This window comes from Carya illinoinensis, chromosome 7, assembly GCF_018687715.1.
Source record: "Carya illinoinensis cultivar Pawnee chromosome 7, C.illinoinensisPawnee_v1, whole genome shotgun sequence".
Lineage (NCBI taxonomy): Eukaryota > Viridiplantae > Streptophyta > Magnoliopsida > Fagales > Juglandaceae > Carya > Carya illinoinensis.
In genome coordinates this window covers 37,759,868-37,782,923 of record NC_056758.1, presented here as the reverse complement: position 1 = coordinate 37,782,923, position 23,056 = coordinate 37,759,868, and the positions used below count along the sequence as shown (strand labels likewise).

Genomic DNA, 23,056 nt, shown 5'->3' with positions numbered 1-23,056 from the left:
CCATCGCAGACACTTACACGTGCTAGTGGGAGCCGTGCGTTCTCTTCCCCCGCTTTTGGCCTGCCTGTCTTCCTTTATAAGTCTTGGGCTAAACCTTTACTTATTTTTAATTAGCACTGTTATTTATTTATTTGGATATCAAAGTGAGAGAGGATAGCAATGCACGTGTGATGCGCATTGGTCCGGGGTTCAACCACCGGCTATAACCGGTCCGTGGTGGTGTTTTACTTCTCTCGAGAATAGTATAAAAAATAGTAAAAGAAGTAAAAGCAAAAGGAAAAGATTTAAAAAAAACTCATTTATGGGGCTCTCATTACCTGCTTCAAAAGAAAACCTATAGTGGAGGAGACTGTGCAGAAGATTGAGCCTTTTCTTCTGCTTTCCTCTCTCTCTCTGTGGCTCGTGGTGACTTGGTATGGTTGATCAATTTTCCCACCCTACGGTGTCCATACTGTTCCAAATCTTTTTTGTCCAATCTATCATTTTTATTTTGATTTGTACTAATTGCGAATCTGATGCGTGGATACTGTTCATGTATAATGAATTTGTAGCCTTACTTTTTCACTTTTGATAGCGTCTTTTTCACTGATCTGGTGCTGATGATTTCACACTTTTGTTTCATCTTGAAGAGGAAGTGAGCTTTGGTATTGGGGAAGAAGATTACAACTCCATCATTTCCTTGTTGATGATGACGATGACGGTATTGAAGAAGAATGTGACTCTTTTGACCAGAGAGAGAGAAAGAAAGAGATAGATCAGGTAAAGAAAGAAAAAAAAGAGAGAGAAAGTGAGAAAGAAAGCCAAGGATGGAGAAAAGATGTCCCCTTTGACGGGCATTGTTGCTTGTCGATTGCCGATGAGAGAGAGAGCGAAAGAGAGACAAGTGAGTGAGTTACTGAGTGAGAGAGAGAAAGAGAACACTTGCCCCCTTTATCGTTCGCACACGCTTCTTGTTCTCTGGATGTGATGGGTCTCTTGGAATTTTAAGGGTCTCTCTGTCTTCTCTTTCTTATCAATAATCTTCCTCAATTTCTTGTAGCATCTTGCGAAGAGGTTTTTCGATAGAATGCCGATGTACCAGCCCTCTAGTCGGAAGAGAGATGGGGGGGACGGGAAGCTTGATGTGGGTGGCGATGGGCAAGTGTTGGATCTGGAGACCGCTGTGAAAGATGGCATTTTGGGCGGAGATGGAGCCTTCTTCAGCGGCGGTGTCACCGATAAATTGGATTTAAAGAAGATGGTCGCGGAGCTCGAACTCATAGATGTTCCCTCAGTTTTTATCTGCCCGATCTCTTTGGATCCGATGCAAGACCCCGTGACCCTTTGCACGGGCCAGACCTACGAGAGATCCAACATCCTCAAATGGTTCTCGTTGGGCCACTTCACTTGCCCCACCACGATGCAGGAGCTGTGGGACGGTTCGGTCACGCCGAACAGAACTCTGCACCAGCTGATTTACAGTTGGTTTTCGCAGAAGTACTTTGCAATGAAGAAGAGGTCGGAGGATGTGCAAGGTAGAGCTTTGGAGCTTTTGGAGACGCTGAAGAAGGTTAAGGGTCAAGCTAGAGTTCAATCTCTTAAAGACCTGAGGCAGGTCGTCGTTGCTCATGCTTCGGCGAAGAAGACTGTGGTGGACAATAACGGCATAGACTTGGTTTCTTCTCTGTTGGGCCATTTCACTTCGCATGCAGTTGGGTCGGAGGCAATTGGGATTCTTGTGAATTTAGATCTCGATTCGCTGTCGAAGGCCAATTTGATGCAACCCGCGAAGATATCCTTAATGGTGGACATGCTAAATGAGGGTTCCATTGAGACCAAGATCAATTGCACGAAATTGATCGAAATGCTGATGGTTGGGAAGGATTTTAGGTCGGAGATTGTCTCAAGCTTGAGTCTTTTGGTGGGGTTGTTGAGGTTGGTGAAGGATAAAAGACATCCAAATGGGATCTTCGCCGGTCTCAGTTTACTGAAAACAGTTTGTTCTCACGAGTCCATTCGGAGGTCTGTTGTGAGCATTGGGGCAGTACCCCAATTGGTTGAGCTCCTGCCCAGTTTGAATAATGAGTGTTTGGAAATGGATCTTTATGTGCTAGAGGTACTGTCCACTCTTCCAGAAGGAAGACAGGCTTTGAAAGATTGTCCGAACACGATACCGAATGTGGTGAGATTAATGATGAAGGTTTCGGAGAGCTGCACTCGGTTTGCACTGTCAATCTTGTGGGCTGTTTGCAAGCTTGCCCCAGAGGAATGTGCCGCACTTGCTCTAGAGGCAGGTTTGGCGGCTAAACTGCTGCTTGTAATTCAGAGTGGTTGCGATCAGGTTATGAAGCAACGGTCTGCTGAGCTCTTGAAATTGTGTAGTCTAAATTACACAGCTACTATCTTCATTTCCAAGTGTAAGCTTACAGGAACGATACAATGAAGGAACACTGGCAAGGTGTTGATATACATCTCAAATTTTTTTTTAGCCCTTGGCCTGGGGGACCATGGAACCAAAGAACTTGTGGGAGCAGCAGATTTGAAGCTCAGATTCATTGGGTTTCTGAGGTACCCTTTCCTCTTGTGCATATTAAGAAATTAGATTCTATCGGTTAGTTTCAATTCAAAAGGCAGCATAAAAGGCGGATTGAGTTCTGTATTGTTTATTGCATAGGAAAAAAAACCCTTTTGTCCATAACCCGGCAATTTAGCCTCAATAAGCCCCTGAAAAGTTTCAGCTCTGCTATTTTTGTTTGTAAACTGTAACAATCTTGAAACTGGTAGCTGATTGTTCCAAGCCGGAAACAGGGGACGGGAAACTTATACAAGCATGAGTTTCGATTTTGTTTTCTTATCCAAGTAAATTTAGTTATTTCAAATGGCTGCCCTGTACTAATTGTCCCTCCCTCTTCCGAGTCTTCACTGTATTCGAGTCTGTAGAAATTGTTTGGCTTTGTAAACAAAAACCATTGGTTAATTGTTTGGTATGCTTTCTATAAATCTGCTCAGGCTTGGATGAAACAAAAGGAACTAAATTAAACCAGCTTCAGCTTTTATTATAATCGGTCTCCGTCCAAAATCTTCTTCTTTCTCTCTCCATTTGCCTGTCATTTCCGTCTCTGAGACGTGACCAAAATTGAGACAAGAGACAACTGAGAAAGGGTCACGACAGTGTATTTAGTGGAAAGAGATGAGACGGAACTCGTCACATGCCCCATTTATTCATTGTTTCATACTACATACAGCAACAGAAATAAAATCAAAGCTGAATCATGGCTTTTGCTCACATCAAGTTTTAATTGGTAATGAGTAATAACTCCAAAACTGAGAAGCAGCAGTCGTATCACTGATACAAGAGCCATAAAAACTTGTAGTCCGGACCGTCCGGTGAGTAATTACTGCAAGGAATTGACTTCACTGTACCCCGAGGTCTACCGGTTCAAACTAGCGCATTCAACCCACCATTTTCACATGTCGGAAGATCAATTGAAAACTTGTAAGATTTTTACTGCAATAAATATGGTAAATGAGTTGAGCAATTGAATCTGAGATTTATTGGGGCGCGATTGCTCTCAAGACACTGACAAAAAAGAAGGCGTATGATTGGTGGGAATGAAGAGGTATTACTATTGAAAGGATATCTTGTACATGTTTATCCTATTGTTAGAGGGCCCTCAAAGCTCCTACTTTTGTTGTCATGAATGTGTTCCCACGGCCATCCCCTTGACTAGAGAAAGGAAAAGCAACCTCAAATCTTGTCCACCTGAAAAGAAGTGCAGGCAAAGACAGCTCAATATGGGCGGGCATCTTTGAATCAACCCCAATAATGAAATAGTCCATGATTGTTTAAGAAAATGTCACTCAAAGTTTGTGTTGCATGTTGAAAGCACGAACGGCATGGTTGGCCATCCGAATTCAATTCGGTGTGTTGCATCAGAAACTAAAAGTGGTCGACACTTGATTAAATGCAGACCAACAACTTCCTTAATCAAATTAGAGGTAGATCGCCAAACTAACCTAGTCGAATTGTCTTTGAATACTCGACTAGTCTTGAAAACTACCCATATTTGAACCATGATTTCTGCTTAAAATGGCTAACCCGGCAGATTAAATTTCCAATGTAAAGAAGTATATCTTTCTAGTAGGCCCAATTTTAGATGATTAGGTATAATGTCAAAGAGGAGGCTAAATGATGTGAGAGTATTTTTACATTTATCATGCGCATCAGCAATTCTTTGTTTAATGATAACGGGCCCAAATATCAAATATTCGTGGGCTTAACTTCGCCTTGAAAGGAAAGAAAAAAGCAACAGGAGGTTCAACGTTTTTATTTTATTTAATTTTTTAGTTCCATGTCGATCATGGGAAGGGGAGGTGAAGATAGTTTAATTAAGGTCGTAAGCACCGTTTTTAACACCCGCCTACCCGTCACCACCTCCAGGCTCCTCCTCCCTAAATCCAAAAAATTTAAACAATGTCGTGGTTTGCTCGTTCTCTTGCCAACTCCCTCCGAATCGACGACGATAAGGACGAGGATAATGACGTCGTATCCGAATGCGCTCAGGATCCAGACCCGCCACCATCTTCATCTACCAAACCAGCACCAGCACGCCATCAACAACAACAACAATACGAACCCGAAGATAATGACAGCCATTCAGAAGAGGCACAATCTCGAGGCGTCAAAGACGACCTCTCCGAACTCAAGCAAACCCTAACTCGCCAAATCTGGGGCATGGCTTCCTTCCTCGCACCCCCTCCATCGCAACTCTCCACGCTCCCCCATTGCCGCCATTCCGAGCCGTCCGATCGGTATGAGTCCGGTGACAGAGTGGATCCGTCAGATGACGAGGCCTCGGGGATCCGGAGCGATATCGGGGAGGACGAAGGGACGTTCAGGAGCGGAGTCACGGAGATCTCGAAGGTGGCGTTGAATTTTCTTCCCTTTGGGTCGGAGAGATATGAGGGACTATTGGAGGAGCTTGGTTTAGGAGAATCCGTAGGGATTACCGAGGAGGTTTTGGCGTTTGCGAGGAATATCGCGATGCATCCCGAGACGTGGTTGGATTTTCCGCTAGATGAGGAGGAGGACTTGGATGGTACGTGCCTCTTCTGTGATTCCAATTTGGTTTCAATGTGGTTGTTTAAACTCTATTTCATTGTGGAATATGATGCATTGGCTGGCTTCCTTTTTTTTAAGGTGATGCATTGGCTTCCTTGAAATAGAATTTTGGGCTTTGAATTGTTAATTGTTGAATCAGCATCTAAGTCTATCTCTAGTAATGCATAATCGGTTGTTTTGGCTCTCATATTAATTGCCAAATAAAAAATGCTTAATTTCTGAAATTGTGTGAATTTTTGCTTTTTTTTATTTTTATTTTTTATTTTATTTGGATCAGTAACATTACCGGACTTTGATACTCTGAGCTTCATACGGCTGCACCTATAATTTTTGTCGATTTTCATATGGCAAACTGTCGAACGTTCAGGCTTTGCCTTACAATTTCCTGAAGATACCGCCATTACTTTGGGATTCCATAATATGACAAGATGGATGAGTTAAAAATTCTGGGGACTCTGTTGAAATTTCAACCACCTATAATCCCTGGCTTCCATCTTCTGTTTTGATTTCATGCCCAATTTTGTTCATTGTTACGAAAGATTGGAATTTATAGCATGATGCAGATTAGGAAATTAGTACCAGTGCAAAACATATCATAACTTCCCTTCATCAATTTTCCTAAAGCAAAAGTCTCGATTGGTGATCTTGTTCTCTCTCTTTGTGCTGAAGTGTTGTGGCTGGTTTGTAAGTGTAAATTAGTAATTTTTCACGAGTATGTACCAACTCCCCCATCCCAAAATGGATGGGTTATTTGTGAATTCTAGATAATTTTATGAAATAAAAAAAAATATAATATTCTCTCTAAAATGCCTTTAGGCCTACAAGAAAAGTGTTTCCGCTTGTATACTTCATGTTTACTTGGGCTATGCCTATTTACTTGTCTTAATAAAACTTCTTATTAGTTTAAAAAAATTTGAGGACTATTGGACGTTATCGGGTAGATCAAAAAGGAAAGCACGTCTTTCTTAGGACTAAATAATTTATAATCATGTGCTAGTTAAGTGGCTAAATATCTGCAAACCCTCAGGGATACCTCACCTGGTTAGGACTTGGGTTTGCTTCCCAATGGTCACCAGTTCAAGTACCCTCAGGGCTACTGGAGATTTACCTGGTCGTTAATTTCAGGGCCCCGTGAGATCAGTCGAGGTGCGTGCAAGCTGGCCCGGACACTCACGGATATAAAAAATGTATATATATATCTGCAACAAAACCGTTGTTTAGGGAGATGGAGATTATAAACCATGCAATTATGCTTACAAAAATTTAAAATGATGCGTTGTGAAGGTAAGGAGGGCATTAGAAAGATAAGCTAGAAAAATTATTATGCTTCCTTCTAAATTCTCTATTTGTAGTTGCTTTAGTGATAACTGTTTGAGTGCCTGTTTTGACGATTCATCCTACACTCTTACAGCTTTCTTTGCCTTGCTATAGATTTTTTCATGTCTGATGCCCAACAAGAGCATGCTTTGGCTATCCAACATCTTGCTCCCAGATTAGCTGCCCTGAGAATTGAACTATGTCCTTGCCATATGAGTGAGAGTTACTTTTGGAAAGTCTACTTCGTGCTTCTTCACTCTAGACTTAATAAACATGATGCGGATATCTTGTCTAGCCCCCAGGTAAGGGTTCTTCAGTCACTACACAATGTGAACAATGGATGGAATTTTGTTATAATTTTACATTCTTTACCACATGGTAGGCCAGATTATGTTTAGTTTGTGTATTTAAACTAGTATCTTGTGTGGTTCAACTTTAGTATGGTCTCTCCCGTTATTTTTTAGGAATGTGATTCACTGAACCCACTTCTTCTGACCTTTGAAAATATTCTATTCTTAGGCATATCTCTGCTTATAAACCCGTTTCTTCTGGACTTTCTAGATTTTCTATTCTTGGGCATTGTATATCTCAGATTTCTAAACTTCAGTTGCAAGATATATGGATCTTGTGATATTGTTAGTAAACAAAACAATAGATCTCTTCTGGTCTAGTTTCGTACTTGGATCAGTCACAATTATCATAATAAAATTTTGAGTCTAATTTTTCAAAAATCGATGTTTTTAGTATCAATGCTTGCCAAAGTAATGGACTCGAAGCTTGAATTGCTCAATTGAAGATAAATATGTTGGCCTGTTGTTGTTAGTTCAGTGCCTATGATTTTAATTGCAAGGACACCCTTTCTCTGTTGTAGTCTTAAAATGTTAAAGCGATCTTTGAAATCAATGTTCGCATGATAGATAGGGTGTGCTTCTACAGGCATTAGTGTGATATACAATGGTCCAACCTGTTTCTTGCAGGTAGTGGCTGCCAGAGCAATGTGGATGCAGGAGCTACAAAAGATAACAAAGGAGAATACTGACTGGTTTGCAAGAAGCACTTCCCATTCAAAAGACAGTGCCAAGGAGGAAGATTTTGATCCTATACCACCCATATTTTCATTTGAACCTACAAGCTCCACTGTAGCTACAGATTTTGAGACTGAGAAGCACCCAATTGAAAATACTGAGTTGGAATTTATTGATAAGTCTGTTATTGTGGAGGAACCAACAATTAAGACTGAGAACAAGGATTTACTTGGTGGTCCATCCTCTAAACCACCGGTACAGAATTTTGAAGATGATGAGGATGACTGGCCTGAGGAAGATTCTGAACTAGGTAGGTATAGTGGAGCTGCCATTTGTGTGGGGAATGAAGATGACATATCTTTCAGTGATCTTGAGGATGATGATTATTCGATTGTACCTATAACATCAAAGACAGTAGCATCAAAGAGTTAGGAATCTTGACGACAAGTCCATGATTGCGCATGAGCTTTTGCTGATTGGACAAAAGATGGAGTTGGAATGTTTTCCAACATGAAACTCTGCCTAGGTTTTTCAAGAAAATTCCTCATCTGTACTAAGACTGACCAGGGTTCAAGTGAAGGTGTCACATGAGCTTTTTGTACATAATGAATGGTAATCTGTTTTGACTGGTTGTGTGAGAATTGGAACAAACACATTCGAGTGATTCGCCAAGGTACAAAGCTGTTGTCATCGTTGATCAAAATTTTCTGAAGATAGGATTGCGAGGACTGGGCGAGATAACTCCCGGAACAAAAAATATCCTTGTATTTGTTGTGGCACATGTCATGACTCATGATGTGCAAAAAGCTTCATTTTAAGGATGCGGCTTTAGGTTTTCTGTATTTTTTTTATACTATTTTTGGAACATCGTCGAAATGCAACTGGCAAATAAGCTGATTTGGTGGTTGTTCATAACCACCATAAAGTGGTTTTTTCTTTGCGTGGTTGTTTCATCCTGCTCCCAACTTAGCGTCGCTGCAAGAACTTGGATAATCAGCGGCATGAAGGGAAGCGGTACTCAAAATTTTTTTTTTTTTCGATGTTCATAAAATGATAAAAAATATTTCCAACCATGAAAATGAGAAATATATATATATATATATATATATATATTTATTGATATTTTATGAAGAAATTAATTTGTCCAAAAACTATAGGAAGCGATATGAAATATGAATGCTTAAAAGCTTTAGAATATTTACATTTAGTTTGATTTTTTTCTTTTAACCGCAGATGTAATTTACCGTTGTTAAACCTATACCCATAAATATCCATATCAATGTTCATAATAAAAGGTCTTTCCCATTATTCATGTAAATTATAAAAATAAATAAGTGATATTTTTCTAATCACACTTTGTTGAATTAAATGTTAAGTATTCTTTGTATAATCATTTTGTGGGTAGATGTTGAGAAAATTAAATTCAAATTCTTCACATGCATTTACTGTTTACATGGATAATCTTGATACTGACTATCAACTTTATGACTTACGTACTGGTATATTCCCTCTAGCCCACATACATTTATGTTTCCTGAATAAAAAACAGGATAGGTAGTTGGAAACCAATAAATCGTCTTTTTTTTTTTTTTTTTTTTTTATGAAAAAATAATTATGATATTAAATATTGAAAAATACTAATCATTCATGTATTTTATTATTTTTAATTTAATAATTAAGAAAATGACTATTAAATAATATCAAAATATTATTGAATCTAGGAATCATTTTCCTTCTTTACAACACAACCGGACGCACCTTGAGGCTTGAACAATTAGTGTAGCTCCTGCAAATATTTTTTATTCAGAAATATAAATTGATTATGTATGGCTAAAGTTCCTTCGACCGAGGTGTAATTCGGATCAGGAGGAGGTCGTTGTCTTCGTTTAGGCAATCAAGGCCTCTCCCCTTAACGTGAACGACGACAATCTCTCGTCAACAATCTTTGTCCTGAATCTTTGGGCAACTTCCAAGGTCGAGTCTCTCTCTCTCTCTCTCTCTCTCTCTCTCTCTCTCTCTCTCTCGCTCTTTGCCAGGTCGGTCTTGGCTGCTCCTCACCATTCATCAAACCACAGGTTCGTCCTCTCACCATCCTCAGGCATTACATTATCCAGCTCTCCCAATTCTAGATTTATATATAGGTGATATCAACGTACTCGTCCAATTCACATTCACATCTCAATCACCCTGCACCGATTATAAACCGGAAGCCTAGATTCCTCTATCCTCTAAAACCTTTTCTTTTTATCTTTTGTTATATACCGAATAAATAGCCCCATTTTTCGTCTTTTTTCATTTTTCCCCTTTTGGGTGCCTCAAACTCTAGGGTTTCAAAAACTTTTAAGCTCCAGGGTTTGATTGGTCCCTCTGCCCAGTATGGATCTCGAATTGGTGAAGGGAACCTTGGATTTTTCTCGGAGGAGGAAGAAATGGCTTATTCTTCTTGCCGCTTTTGGTGTCTCCAGTTATGGTGTTTACAAGGTCTATCATTTACCGTCCGTGGTCAATAAGAGGAAGAATCTTGTTAAGCTCTTTCGAGCCTTAATTTCCATGGCTGAGATGGTCGCGGATTCGGCGGACACGATCGGCATCGTCTCCAAGGACTTGAAGGATTTTATCCGATCCGACTCCGACCAAATTCCCAATAGCGTGAAGCAGATTTCGAAAATCGTGCGGTCAGAAGAGTTCTCGGAATCGTTGGTTGGGGCTACGCAGGCTTTAACGATTGGGATTTTACGAGCTTATAAGTCCGAGTCGAGGATTGACAGGGAGTCTGATACGAGTTCGGCAAGTTCGAGCTTTTCTGATGGGGTTTTGGAGAAGCTTTTCTCTACGGCTGGGACCGGTTTTGTTTCGGTTGTGGTTGGAAGCTTTGCGAGGAACTTGGTTTTGGGATTTTACTCCAGTGATGGATCCATGGATGGTCCTGGTGTGTCCCAACGCGGGTCAAGTTTATCAGACGAGCCTGGTTGGCTAAATGTGATTTCTGCGGATAAATCCAAGGAACTCATAGCAAATTGCATCGAAGTTTTTGTAAGCACGGCAGTTGCTGTTTATCTAGATAAAACTATGAATATTAATATGTACGAGGAAATGTTTAGTGGATTAACCAACCCCAAGTACCAAGACAGAGTGAGGGACGTTCTGGCTACTGTTTGTAATGGTGCCGTGGAAACCCTTGTAAGAACATCTCACCAAGTATTGACGAGTTCGGGTCCAGGTTCGAAACCCCTTTCAAGTTCTTCTTGCTCAATAGTTGATCAGAGCGAAGGTACAAGTGCCACCAAAGATGAGTGTTTTGAGCGAGAAGCTTCAACAAAGCATCTGGAAGATGGGAATAAGTTTGATCAAATTCAGGATAGTACGTGGGTGGGCAAGGTTTCTTCTATATTGGCAGTGCCGAGGAATAGGAAGTTTGTTCTTGACGTGACTGGGAGGGTGACTTTTGAAACAGTGAGATCCGTGGTGGAGTTTCTCTTTTGGAAGCTTTTAGATGGCTTAAAAAGAAGTCTTAATGTAGTTCACGAAGAGGTTGTGGAGCGAGGTTTGGAAGTTGTCAGATATTTCGGTGCAAAGTCTTCTGTTATCGTTACCATATGTCTTGCCTTGTATCTACATGTTCTTGGTGGTACCAGGATACTCTTGCCCGCTTAGTTCAGCGGGATTCTCCCTCCCTTATTAAGAGCTTCTCATGGATATTTCAACGACTATGCTAGAGTTGCTCATCAAGATAGTTTTTGTATGTAAATCTTTGTCACTCTTGATTGAAATGCACGTTGAGCTACTTCATCTTGATTGATAGACTTGGTTTTTGAAAATTCTTCGTTTTCCTCTGGTTACCCCTTCTAGTGACATGCATATATGTATGCAAAGCACGGTTTGAAACTGAAAGGTGTTCCACGAACATAGTTGTATTTCAGGGGTGGAGCCACAGAGCTTTATTGTTGTATTTTTTTGGTGGAACGGAGGGGAATGGGACATTATGTTGTGGTTATTAGATTGGCAATTTGGATAAATTTTGTAACTCTCTCTATATAGATGGCCCCCTCGAAGGTTCATTTATTTTCCGGAAAATTATACATCACCACTCTCAAACTACCCCTCATTTTGCAATTTACACCTCATTTAAGATTCAATCTTTGAGATTGCATCACTACATCTATTTCTCGTCATCTTATGGTCAGATTTTAATGATGGGGGTAAATTATAACTTATGTTCCAAATTGAGGAACTAAGCGACCAATAAATGTGTGATTTTTCCTCTAGGCTTCATGGCTTCCTCCATTTTTTTGCTGTTCATTCGGCTCTCTCTTGTATCTAGTGAGCGTCATGGTCTGCCCTGTGACTTCATTTTTTAAGAAAGGTTACTCTGCAGGGGTGGGTCCAAAGGCCCTGACTTGGAGAGGTTCCTGATATAAAAATAAATTTGAAACTCTTACTCTGAAATTATTGTGATTTGCCAAAACTTTTCAACATCATTCTACTATACTGCCTTTACTGTTCATTCCGGAACAGAATATGATATTTTGATGTATCTGTGATTTGGATACTGTTTTCTACCCAAAAAGATGGGTTTGTGGTCCATGTAGAAACAATAATTTGAATATTTTTCTATTGTTACAATTAATTTTATAGGTTGATCACTCTTGCATCAATCTTGAGTTTTTTCGTTTCCATTTTGTAAGCGTGGGTTTTTCAGTTGGCTCCTCTGTTGTTTGCAGTAAAACTGTGAGAATTGTAGGTAGTTTTACTCTTCCTTTATCCATTTTTCTTTTGTTTGATGGTACTTAGTGGACCTTATTTTTCTGCTTAGGACATTTTCATATGTGATCGAATGTTAGTGAATCGAATTTTTTGGTCCCTGTGATTGACCTTGCTCATGATCTTGTAAATATCTTCATAAGTGGAGTTTTATTGTCAGGGATTTCGGCACGACTCTTGGTGTAAATGTCTCCATCATTTTATATTTTACATCTTTTGTTTGTAGGGCATGATGCCTTTTCATCTTGGCCTTTGTTTTGTTAATTTTGCTATACAAAAACCATTAATTTTACTTTTGTAATTTGGTTCAATAGATCATCATGGTTTGATGATCATGTGGTGCATACATAATTACAAACTCTCCTAATTCCAGAATAAAATGGTGGGTTTCTTTTATATATATATATATATATATCAAAAGATCATCAGCTTCCACCAATGATTATATATATAGTTGTGTTTTTGTTATCTAGTGTTTGCATGGAGTTAGAACCAGTGGATCCCATGGCTTTGCTAGCTGATCTTTGGATCATGTGTGCAATTTTGGCTTGTTAGGCTCACTACAGAACCTCTCTCTCTCTCTCTCTCTCTCTCACGGTGATCAAATTTGATAATAGAAGAACTAATCCAAGTTTCTATTTTAACTATCGGATTATATAATATATATACATATATTATAAAGATATGCTTTCTTCTTTTATATATACATAATATATGTAATTTTTTAGTTAGTGTACATGATCTGCTACTAGCTAGTACTCTTGGTGTGGACTGGAGATATCATGGTTAAGATAATGAAACCGTTTGTTTGTTTTATTCCCTTGTCACTTTGAAGATGACTGCCATCGGAGGTGACTGAATAGGATTGGCATTGAGGTAATTAGCAAGGGACTGAAAGGCTATGTAATTACGTAGACATCATAGACTGGTGGAAATATATATGGATCTCATAAAATATGAGAATGGCAATGTAATTACCCTGAGCTTTACTTGATTCAATATCTTTCCCTTTTGAGATGGATTCTCCCTTATTCGGTTTTTGGCATCAGAGCAGCTGAGACTTTGACATGAAAGTGGGTACGGATTGTGCAGTCTGAGTGGGAAGGTTACAACTCCTGAGTGGGTTGAATGAACTACTTTTTAAGTTGACCTACCATTCAACGCCCTTATTTTGTGCACAAATTGCCATTTAATAGATGTCCTAGTAGTGATTGTTCCTGTTCCCATTGCTTTTAAGTGATAAGGGAGTTTAACGATCTCTTTATCAATGTATTATACCTGCATATCTGGACTCTTTAAGCTTTTGACATGGTTGCACATCTTCACGCCATCCTGAAAGAAATAGTTTGTGTGCATATCGTAATTATAAACTGTGCCGTCTGAGTGGGAAGGTCCTGCCTGCTGACTCCTAAATGGGTTGAATGAACTACTATAAGTTGACCTACCATTAGGAGCACTTATGTTGTGCGCAAAAGTAAAAGGTTTGCTGGTAGTGATTGTTTCTGTTCCCATTACTTTGATATGAGATTTTGAGTTGTATCCTTTGTATCTCGACTCTTGACGATTTCTGCTGCATTCTACATGGTTTCACCTCTTGACCCCCCATTCAGAAACGAATTTTTAGGCATTTAAAGCCATGTCTGCAGTGTTACTTGCGAGCAATTTATTGATACGAGTGGTTTAATGTAAATATGAAATAAGAAGATTATGTGAGTATTATGTGGATTAGAGGCTTGGAACCCTCTCCTTGTGTTTGAATTTGTTTAAACTTATGATGATTTAGCCGAGAATTTGCCATCTTTAACGCGTTTTACGACTTTTTGACAGGACGGGAAAGCGGATTACATTTAATCTTGGGTAATCTTGGCCCATGAGGATTTAACTGGGTGGTTTGAATTCGGCTAAATGGTATGAAATAGTTTTAGATTAAAGATAAATATTAAATAAAATATTATTATAATATAATATTTTAATATTATTATTATCTTAAAATTTGAAAAAATTGAATTATTTATTATATTTTATGTATGAATTTAATAAAGTTATAATGATCAAACAGGATATCTAGATCTACCGCTTTTTACTTTCTAGCTCTCACCACTCTTTGAGAGCACATGGTGCTCTCTTTTTATCACATTCTTAAGAGGATAGGTGCTCTTTTTGCTGAGAACTATGAGAAATGATTTGTTCTAAATAGATAAGTCTTGTACAATTTTTTGTAAAAAACTAGATGGTGAGAGAGCTAGAAAGTAATTTGTCTATTTATAATAAGATTTAAAATTAGTTTTAAAATTAGTAATTTGTATAAAATTTGTCTATTTAAAATTTGTTGTTAATTATTCCTTAACTATAAGCTTTTATCCAATTACGCTTAACTGAGAATGCAACGGAAGTGAAATTAGAGAAACTCGGTGTTGCATGTCAATTGTGGGATCCACTCATAATGGGGATGTTTTAAATCAATTTGACAATTGGATTGCTACAATAATCGTCTTCAAGAACTTCATTTATATGGGACTGTACCGATTATTTAACGAGTAATGATACGCATGGGAGTACGCAAGCATTACATAATTTTTTTAAAAAAATAATAAAATTTATTATTAATAAATTAATTTTTTTTATATATGTTCTGTATTTATTTATTTTTTTAAAAGTAATATTGCGTACAGTCTCTATTTGATGATTGAAATGCAGGTTTAGATAATTTTATTTTTAAAATTATAAAAATACTCTCTTAAAATGATACATTTTCTCATTTAATAAAGGACCTATACATGCAGGCCTTATTTAGAAACTATAAATATTTTTTTTTTTTAAAATTACGCGGTACTTGCACGCTCTACGATTATAAATATTGTTTCTTTATTTAATACCTTTTCATATTTTATTTTAATTTATGCACTATTTTTTCAACTATTCTAATTTTGTAAAAATATATATTTTTTATAATAATAAAAAAAAAGGACAGAGATGGCCGTGAAGAACAAAAGACAGAATCTCATTACGGGTAAAAGAGCATAGTATAAGGTATCAAAAACAGCCCAGCAAGTCAGCGCTCGCATGTCAAATAATGGTGGTTAATAATGCACTATGTCTCAGCTGTCTTCGACACCAGTACTTTCCATTTTGGCTACCAAGAGATGATGAATTGAACAAAGTAAAAGCATTCGGGCATCGTGAAGAAGAACTAATTAACATCATGATGTTATATATATATATATATATAATATAGTTGAATTGAATGGAAATATAAGAGAGTTGAACTTTTGAATCCTGCGCGGTACTTGCACTACAATCCCTTTTGTGCCATGAATTTGATGATTGCTTTTGGAGACATCACTTGACAAAAATAAACAAAAAAAAACTATGAAAAGGAGATGTATTGGTAATGGTGGCCTTCGCTTTCTCCCTCCACCAAACTCCAATGTTATTAGCTTCTGACTAAAAACCATTTTTCCTTTTTTTTTTTTCTTTTTTTTTCCAATTGAAAACGGCCTTTAATCAGTCTCATCCATTCTTCTTCATTATACACTTTCTGTAGGTCAAACAATATTGAAACCTACACCTGTGGTTTTTGCTGATGCTCGATCGTTTTAAGTTTCTACGTCGATATAAAGATCATGATCATCTTGGCAAGCATTTGCGGCAAAGGAAATTACATATAGGGCCTAATCTATCCTGTATATATATATACCATATTAAATTAATTAATTAATAATAAATGCGGGAGGTATATATTTTCATAGAAAGAGGAAATTTCATGACTCTCACGTACATTGGTTGGAGACATGCTGTAAGGTTACTGTGATTCGTCAAAGCTTTCACGCTGCCAACTAGGTCGTGACCATATTGCCATTGGAGCTGCTTCTTAGAATTTAATTTGTTTTACCCATTTAAAGCAAGGCAATTACTACGTACGGCAATTATTTATGAGCCATCTCTACGTATAACGTAGTCGCTAGTTTCACTCTAGATTGTACTAATTACGGATTCTCGACCGGTACTAAGTTTTAGAAAATAAATCCTTTGCTTTGTACTAATTATAAATAGAGTAATATTATATATAGTCATTTTTATATTATTTTTATGTATTTCATTAATGTTATTAGTTGTATCAATTTTTTTTAATATATAATTAATCACATTAATAAAATGTACAATATTTATTACACATAAAATTTTTGTTATAAACATGTACTATCGATAAAACCAAGGTTTATATACAGAGTACAGATAATAGCTTTTTCTTCACATGACCTGATCGAATAACTTCATTCACCCGGAAGCACTCAACCCGTTTGGAGTTTTTGTTCAGACAAAGATGGAATTAAGGCGCCAGCCGGGCGAGTCACAAAATCCAAAACTATGATCTTCATGACTTTTCTTCAGTTTCATCAGACCGAATTCAAAGCAAAGCAGCGATCACGATGAGAGGCGAAAACACACCTTTATAGAGCACCTTTTAAAGCTGAAGTGCTACTCGATCGTATATATGTTCTTTTAGTACGCAGCAAAGTAGAGAAGGAAATGGGGAAAAATAAGGATGAAAGAAACCCCCGCGTTCTCTGATGATCATCATGAGGAGGAATTCAGATCCATAAAATTAGTGCATATGATCAGATCAGACTTATATATGTAGAAACCAACCCAATTCATGATTCATCTTTTATCGTATGTACCAATTACCTTTATCCTTCAAAACGCCGGCCATTTTGGTATGAAGATTAAAAATATATAATTCAGAAGAATATATATATATATGTTACAATCGAAATTGCAGAAAGATTCAAAGGAAGGTACCAAAACAATTAACCTCACAAAACCCAGGACGTACGTAAATATAATTCGAACAGGAATATATATATATATATATTATATCATAAACCAAGATTTTCCATTTATTGCTTTGATTATAATTTATACCAACAGATTGCAATGAAGTTATTATTATAATTTCATGGTAATGACAGGGCTGCAGGCGACCATCTCTTAATATACATATAGACAACAAGTACTTCATGGCTTGTGCTTCTGGGTGTAGATATAATCCAAATGAGCGGCGAGGGTCCTTCTCATCAAGCACTCTTCTTTCCCTTCTACTCCTTCACAGCTCTCATCAACCTCGACCTTTTCTGGCTTAACTCCGCCCTGTATCCCACCAAAAAAAAAAAAAAATCAATAAAAAAATATATAATTTCAAAATATAAAAAGATTAACGAAGAAATCATGTTGAATCCTAACCAGAGAATCTCCGGGAAAGGCAGGTTCTGGACGAGCAGCGTATGTTAGAGCCAAGCTGCTAAGGAGAAGAGCGAGAGTGAAGAGGGTGCTAAGCTTAAAAGACATGTTTTTTGATCGGCTAATTTGCTGTACTTGTTTCTTTGCAAGGGATAATTGGTACTACTTCTGCTGCTTACCGCTGAATTTATAGCTGAAGAGGAAGCTGATCCTCTAAGTTGATTAGGTACGCTCCAACTCAGTCTTTTTACAGTGGAATCGGTTGAGCCAGCGGACCTGATCCCTTCTACGTTAATTACAAGAATCTTCTCTCTTTATCGTGTCATTTATCTCATGCATGCATTGGCATCTTGACACGTCAGCTAGCTTGAGTATCCGAGCACAGGCACAGTGTCTATTATTGTGAAAGGGAAAACTATCGAGGATACAAAAATACAAAATAAAATTAAATTAAGTTTGATATACGTTTAGAATGCGTAAATCTTGTATATTTATTTATTTTTTAAATCTTAATTTGTTATTAAAAAATAATATTTTTATATGTAAAGTTTAGATTTATTTTTATTTTTAAAATTAATATGCAGAATTTACACACTTTAAAAACATAAATATTATTTTTTATAAAATATTTATTTTTTGTGTTGATTGATGAGAAATTTGTCAGAGTTAAAATTATATATGCATTTTTCCTTGCATTTACATATATTCAAAACAAGAAAATTTTTATTTCGGATGTTTATTTGGGTAAATCCTAAATTTTAGACCGTGGTATATTTTCTCTCCCTTTTATATTTTTCTTTTTTCCAAAACGTCAGAATTCTGTTCTAAAACATTCCCATTCTAAATGCATCGATTTTTTTTTTTTTTTAGTTAATCGTAAAACCTTTATTTATTTTTTTAATATAAGATATTACTCAATACTTTTTTTTTTTTATGAGATGTATTGAATGTGTAAATTGTAATTAATTTTTCTCTTTTTTTAACATTTAAGATTTCGCTCCGTTAAAACAAAGGAAATAGACGTATGTCTTCCACAAATAGCAAAACGTTGTATTCGAACGAGCATTCCACGTGATGAGGCGGCCTAATATCCCCATCGTACACGTCTTTCACACTGCCCCGATAAATGTCAGGAAAAAATATAGTTATAAGTATAATTATATATTAATTTATATATCAATTTAATATAATTGATAAAAAAAGTAAATTTTATTAAAAATAATATTAATTTAAATTTAAAATATGAAAGAATCAGTATTAGTACGTAAATTAGTATGCGACTTTATTTGTATGTAGTAAAACTCTTATAAGTAGAGATGAAAATGTTGAATTGAGATAAAAATTTAAAATATTATTTTTAAGTATTATTACTGTTTTGAGATTTTAAAAAATTGTATTGGAATTTAAAAAAATAGAATTATATATTATATTTTGTGTAAAAATTTAGAAAAATTATAATGATGAAATAAAAATTTGAATTGAGATTTGAATTTTGAGATGAAACATGTTTACCAAACCTGCTGTCTACATAGATAATAAAAAGTTTGACTTGAAAACAAAAAAGAGAAAAAAGACTGTAATATTATATCAAGATTTGTATTTCTCCTTCTCGATCTCTGCTTGTTTATTCACCTATTATTCTTTTCTATAGTTATTTTAGAATTGGTTTGAAATCAAAGATGAGATAAAAATTAAAAATTAAATAAAATATTATTTTTTAATATTATTATTGTTATAGAATATAAAAAGTTGAATTAAAATTTTAAAATTTTGAATTATTTATTATATTTTGTATAAAAATTTTAAAAAATTGTAATAATGAGATGATATGAAATGAGATGAAATGTTTTCCGAATCCAAATGGGGACTTAAGCTTAGTTTGAATACAAAAACTTTTTATCTTATTTTATTTCATAATTATAATTTTTTTTAATTTTCACATAAAATATAATAAACAATTCAAATTTTTAAAATTTTTAAATAATAATAATAAAAATTAATATTCAAACAATATTTTATTCAACTTCTAATTTTCATCTAAAACTATCTCATCGCATCTCACTATTTAAATTACGTCTTAGGCTGTCATTGAGATTGATTCAATAAGTTATTTTAACAAAATTATAAATTATCATAATTTATATTAATCCGTTAAATTATAAACAAATATATAACGTAACACTGAAATCATGCAATTTTATAAATTTATTTTTGTAAAAGATTTTTATCAATCTGACACTGTTATTTATCTATAAACCTAGCTGATTCAGTCTGTCATACTCTCACTGTTATTTCCATCACATTTACAAATTGCTGGTGAATTTGATGTTTTGTTGGTTAGATAATTGATAGTTGAATTATGAAATGAATGGATTTATAAAGGAGTGTAACTTATCGTTTAGTTATATAGATAATATGAGATAAATAAAAAATATATAAATAGCAGTGAAATTATTTAAGTTAATGTGACGCCCCCAAATTCCGTTTGGGATTGGACGGACATTTGAAGCGTCGAGACATGCAACACAAGGTTACCTGCCCCCGTTCATGACATATAAGATGCAATAATCCTAACATGCATCTAACATTATGCAATATTCGCAGCGGATAATTTTTTTCTTTAGCAATACTATGCACCAAATTAAAATATCCCAAATACTTAAAACATACTTCATATATAAAGATACATTGAATAACTAAGATCACAGAACTATTCCAAAATAGTTATGATCTAAAAGTACTGGAGATGCAACTCCATCGTACAAGTAGTAATTTAACTACTATATTAACCTTAACGACGCACCGTCGTTCAGTCGACTGTATCTAGTTGGTCAGCTCCTGATCTTCCTTCAGGTCCTGTAACAAGATCTACCATTCGGGGGGGAATGGTAGTTGGGACTACCACAGTGAGATTTGATTACAAATCTCAGCAAGTTAACAAAAAAACTTCCATACAGACTAATGATGCATGTATGACAGTAAAAGCATAAATGCATAATCAAATTCATAAGTAATTAAAGTATAACTTAGCGTACAACATAGCATAATTGACATAGCTTAAATTGAATCATGAACTAAACTTGACTTGACATGAATTTGATCTGAAACTTGACTTAGCATGAACTTGCTCTGAAACTTGAATTAACATGAAAAATACATACTCCACAGTTGTTGTGGCCTCATGTATTCTACGTGTAAATACATACTCCACAGTTGTTGTGGCCCCATGTATTCTACGTGTAAATACATACTCCACAGTTGTTGTGGCCCCATGTATTCTACACAAACTTGACTTAACATTAAAAATACATACTCCACAGTTGTTGTGGCCCCATGTATTCTACGTGTAAATACATACTCCACAGTTGTTGTGGCCCCATGTATTCTACACAAACTTGACTTAACATGAAAAATACATACTCCACAGTTGTTGTGGCCCCATGTATTTTACGCATCACAATTGTAGTTAAATACATACTCCACAGTTGTTGTGGCCCCATGTATTCTACACATCATAATGTACTCAAGATGAAATGTGACTGGAATACGAAAGGACTGAAGTCCTGACGTAACATAACGTGACTTGAACATAACTTAGAATACATGACCAACTTGAGATAGAAACATTTCGTAACATGGCATAACATATAATAGACAACATATTTAACATGACATACTTACAACAGTGAATATTACATGACTTGACATACATGTAATAGATGGCATACTTAGCATGACGTACTTGTAAGGTACAGTAATACATGACAGAATATATTATGTAACAGATAAAAAAATTGATAACAGAATAAATTCTGTATAATAGACAATTACGTGATAACTTGGCATGGCATGACATATATGATAACACACATACATACACTGTAGTTCCTTTATTTAGCACACATACATAGTAGACTGCTAGTAAGTTAAAAGCTAACTTACCTCGATCTCCGCGTTTCTTATAAAACTTCAAGTGCGATCACGAGGAACTGTACTTAGTAATTCTAAACGTTAGAACTAAATCACTAATAATTTGAAATATGGAAAATACTAACTTAAAGAGTAAAATTTTCATTTTACTCTCTACATGTGGAAAAATGACTGTTTTACCCATAATTTAAGGATTTTGCATACTAACTCTAAAAGTTTCTAAAATTTACATTCCTCATGTAAATTTTATCCTAAACTTAAATATCAACTCAGAAAAATTTAAAACAAAACACAACTATGAAGAACACACTATGGTTGAAACATCCATAGGCCATTTCCCTTTATTTTTGTTGCAATTCCTTCCAACTTCAAAACTCATGCTTAAACCAAAATTTTGCAACAAACATCTTCCAATCCTAAGTTCAAAACCATACTTAAAACATCCATTTAGAAAAAGCTAATAATCAACACCAAACTTTTTTGTAAAAAGATCCAAGCACTTGAATCACAAGTTTTGACATTAAATCAAAACATCTCCAAGAGTTTCAAAAAATCAAATCTTACTTCTAACATATTCATAATATCATCCTAACATCAACCATGCTTTAAATCATCAAACCAAAGTCACCAAAATCACAAAATAACATTTGGAGTTTTTGGTTTTACACTTAATCCAAAAACAGAAACTTTTTCCTCAACTAGTTTTGATAAATATCTTGATCTATGACTTATAAATATATGATCTTCAAACCAAACCATCACATGGTTTAAAAAGATGTCCTAAAACATATATAAGCTTCTAATTCAAGATCACATGGTTAGAAATTAACCAAAACATAAATTTAGCCAAGAATATCCACACTTTGGCTTGTTTGAATATCTCTTTGCATAAAATTTCATATCTTTGAAACTAACATCAAATATCTTCAAAATAATAATATAACATGTATATAAGATACTTAGAATCCTCCAATAAAATTATTAAAGTCATTAGAATAGGTTTAGACCACCAAAGAGTTAAACTTTCTCAAAACAGAAACTGTTTTTCTTCTTCCAGTTTCTAAGTTTCTAAATCTAAGTAAATCTTTCATCAAAACCTTTAATCATGCAAAAATCCTCAACCAATAGTCACATATACATGTTAACAATACTCCATAAAAAGTTCGGACCAATATCTATCCATTAGCTTGGTCAAAAACTCCAAACTATAACATATTCTCCAGTTTATCTCCCAGAATGACCTTTCTATAGTTTATACAATATTTGACTGACCAAATGATCTTCAAATGGGGCAAATAAGATATCCATGTAAACTAGACTCAAAAATGAACAACTTATATGAAGGAGACTTTATGATAAAACACTTACAACAGCTTCGAAATGGGCGTGCAAAAGACCTCCTAAAAGCTGTCCGAGAGAGAGTGTTTGATAATCTTTTATTGGAATGTGTAATTAGATAATTTCGTGGGGAGAGGTGGCTGGAGATAATTATGGATGAGATATGGAAGAGATGAGGCTGGAGTTGAGAGTTGAGTGTAGGTTTCTCCTACCCAAAATATCTATAAAAGATTATCTCATAATATTTTATCTAATAATATCTATAAAAATCAACTCAAAATATTTTTACCCAATAATATTCATGAAAATTACCTCAAGATATTTCTTTTTATCCAATAATATC

At 35.6% G+C, this 23,056-nt stretch overlaps 4 protein-coding genes across 5 annotated transcripts; 3 read left to right on the top strand and 1 right to left on the bottom strand.

Annotated features, from left to right (window-relative positions):
- The first annotated feature begins 251 nt into the window (after positions 1-251).
- LOC122315649 (U-box domain-containing protein 30-like) lies at positions 252-2,979 on the top strand. Of its 2 annotated transcripts, XM_043131697.1 has the most exons (3): positions 252-413; positions 630-759; positions 1,040-2,979. In XM_043131697.1, the coding sequence occupies exon 3, from the start codon at positions 1,067-1,069 to the stop codon at positions 2,420-2,422; it is 1,356 nt and encodes a 451-aa protein (XP_042987631.1). In that variant the 5' UTR covers positions 252-413; positions 630-759; positions 1,040-1,066; the 3' UTR covers positions 2,423-2,979. The 2 variants fall into 2 exon arrangements, with proteins under 2 accessions (XP_042987631.1, XP_042987630.1); XM_043131696.1 differs by having other exon boundaries at positions 630-2,979.
- A 1,348-nt stretch (positions 2,980-4,327) lies between these two features.
- On the top strand, positions 4,328-8,378 carry LOC122315650. Its single transcript, XM_043131698.1, has 3 exons — positions 4,328-5,078; positions 6,533-6,720; positions 7,396-8,378. Exons 1-3 carry the CDS (start codon positions 4,454-4,456, stop codon positions 7,873-7,875), a joined length of 1,293 nt encoding a protein of 430 aa, XP_042987632.1. The 5' UTR covers positions 4,328-4,453; the 3' UTR covers positions 7,876-8,378.
- An 843-nt stretch (positions 8,379-9,221) lies between these two features.
- LOC122316818 (protein PHLOEM PROTEIN 2-LIKE A10-like) lies at positions 9,222-11,505 on the top strand. Its single transcript, XM_043133619.1, has one exon. It carries the CDS (start codon positions 9,820-9,822, stop codon positions 11,095-11,097), a length of 1,278 nt encoding a protein of 425 aa, XP_042989553.1. The 5' UTR covers positions 9,222-9,819; the 3' UTR covers positions 11,098-11,505.
- A 5,632-nt stretch (positions 11,506-17,137) lies between these two features.
- Positions 17,138-17,614, bottom strand: LOC122315240 (phytosulfokines-like). The gene is made up of 2 exons (XM_043131055.1): positions 17,449-17,614; positions 17,138-17,355 (listed from the first exon to the last, which is right to left on the bottom strand). The coding sequence occupies exons 1-2, from the start codon at positions 17,551-17,553 to the stop codon at positions 17,224-17,226; spliced, it is 237 nt and encodes a 78-aa protein (XP_042986989.1). The 5' UTR covers positions 17,554-17,614; the 3' UTR covers positions 17,138-17,223.
- Between the last annotated feature and the right edge of the window lie 5,442 nt (positions 17,615-23,056).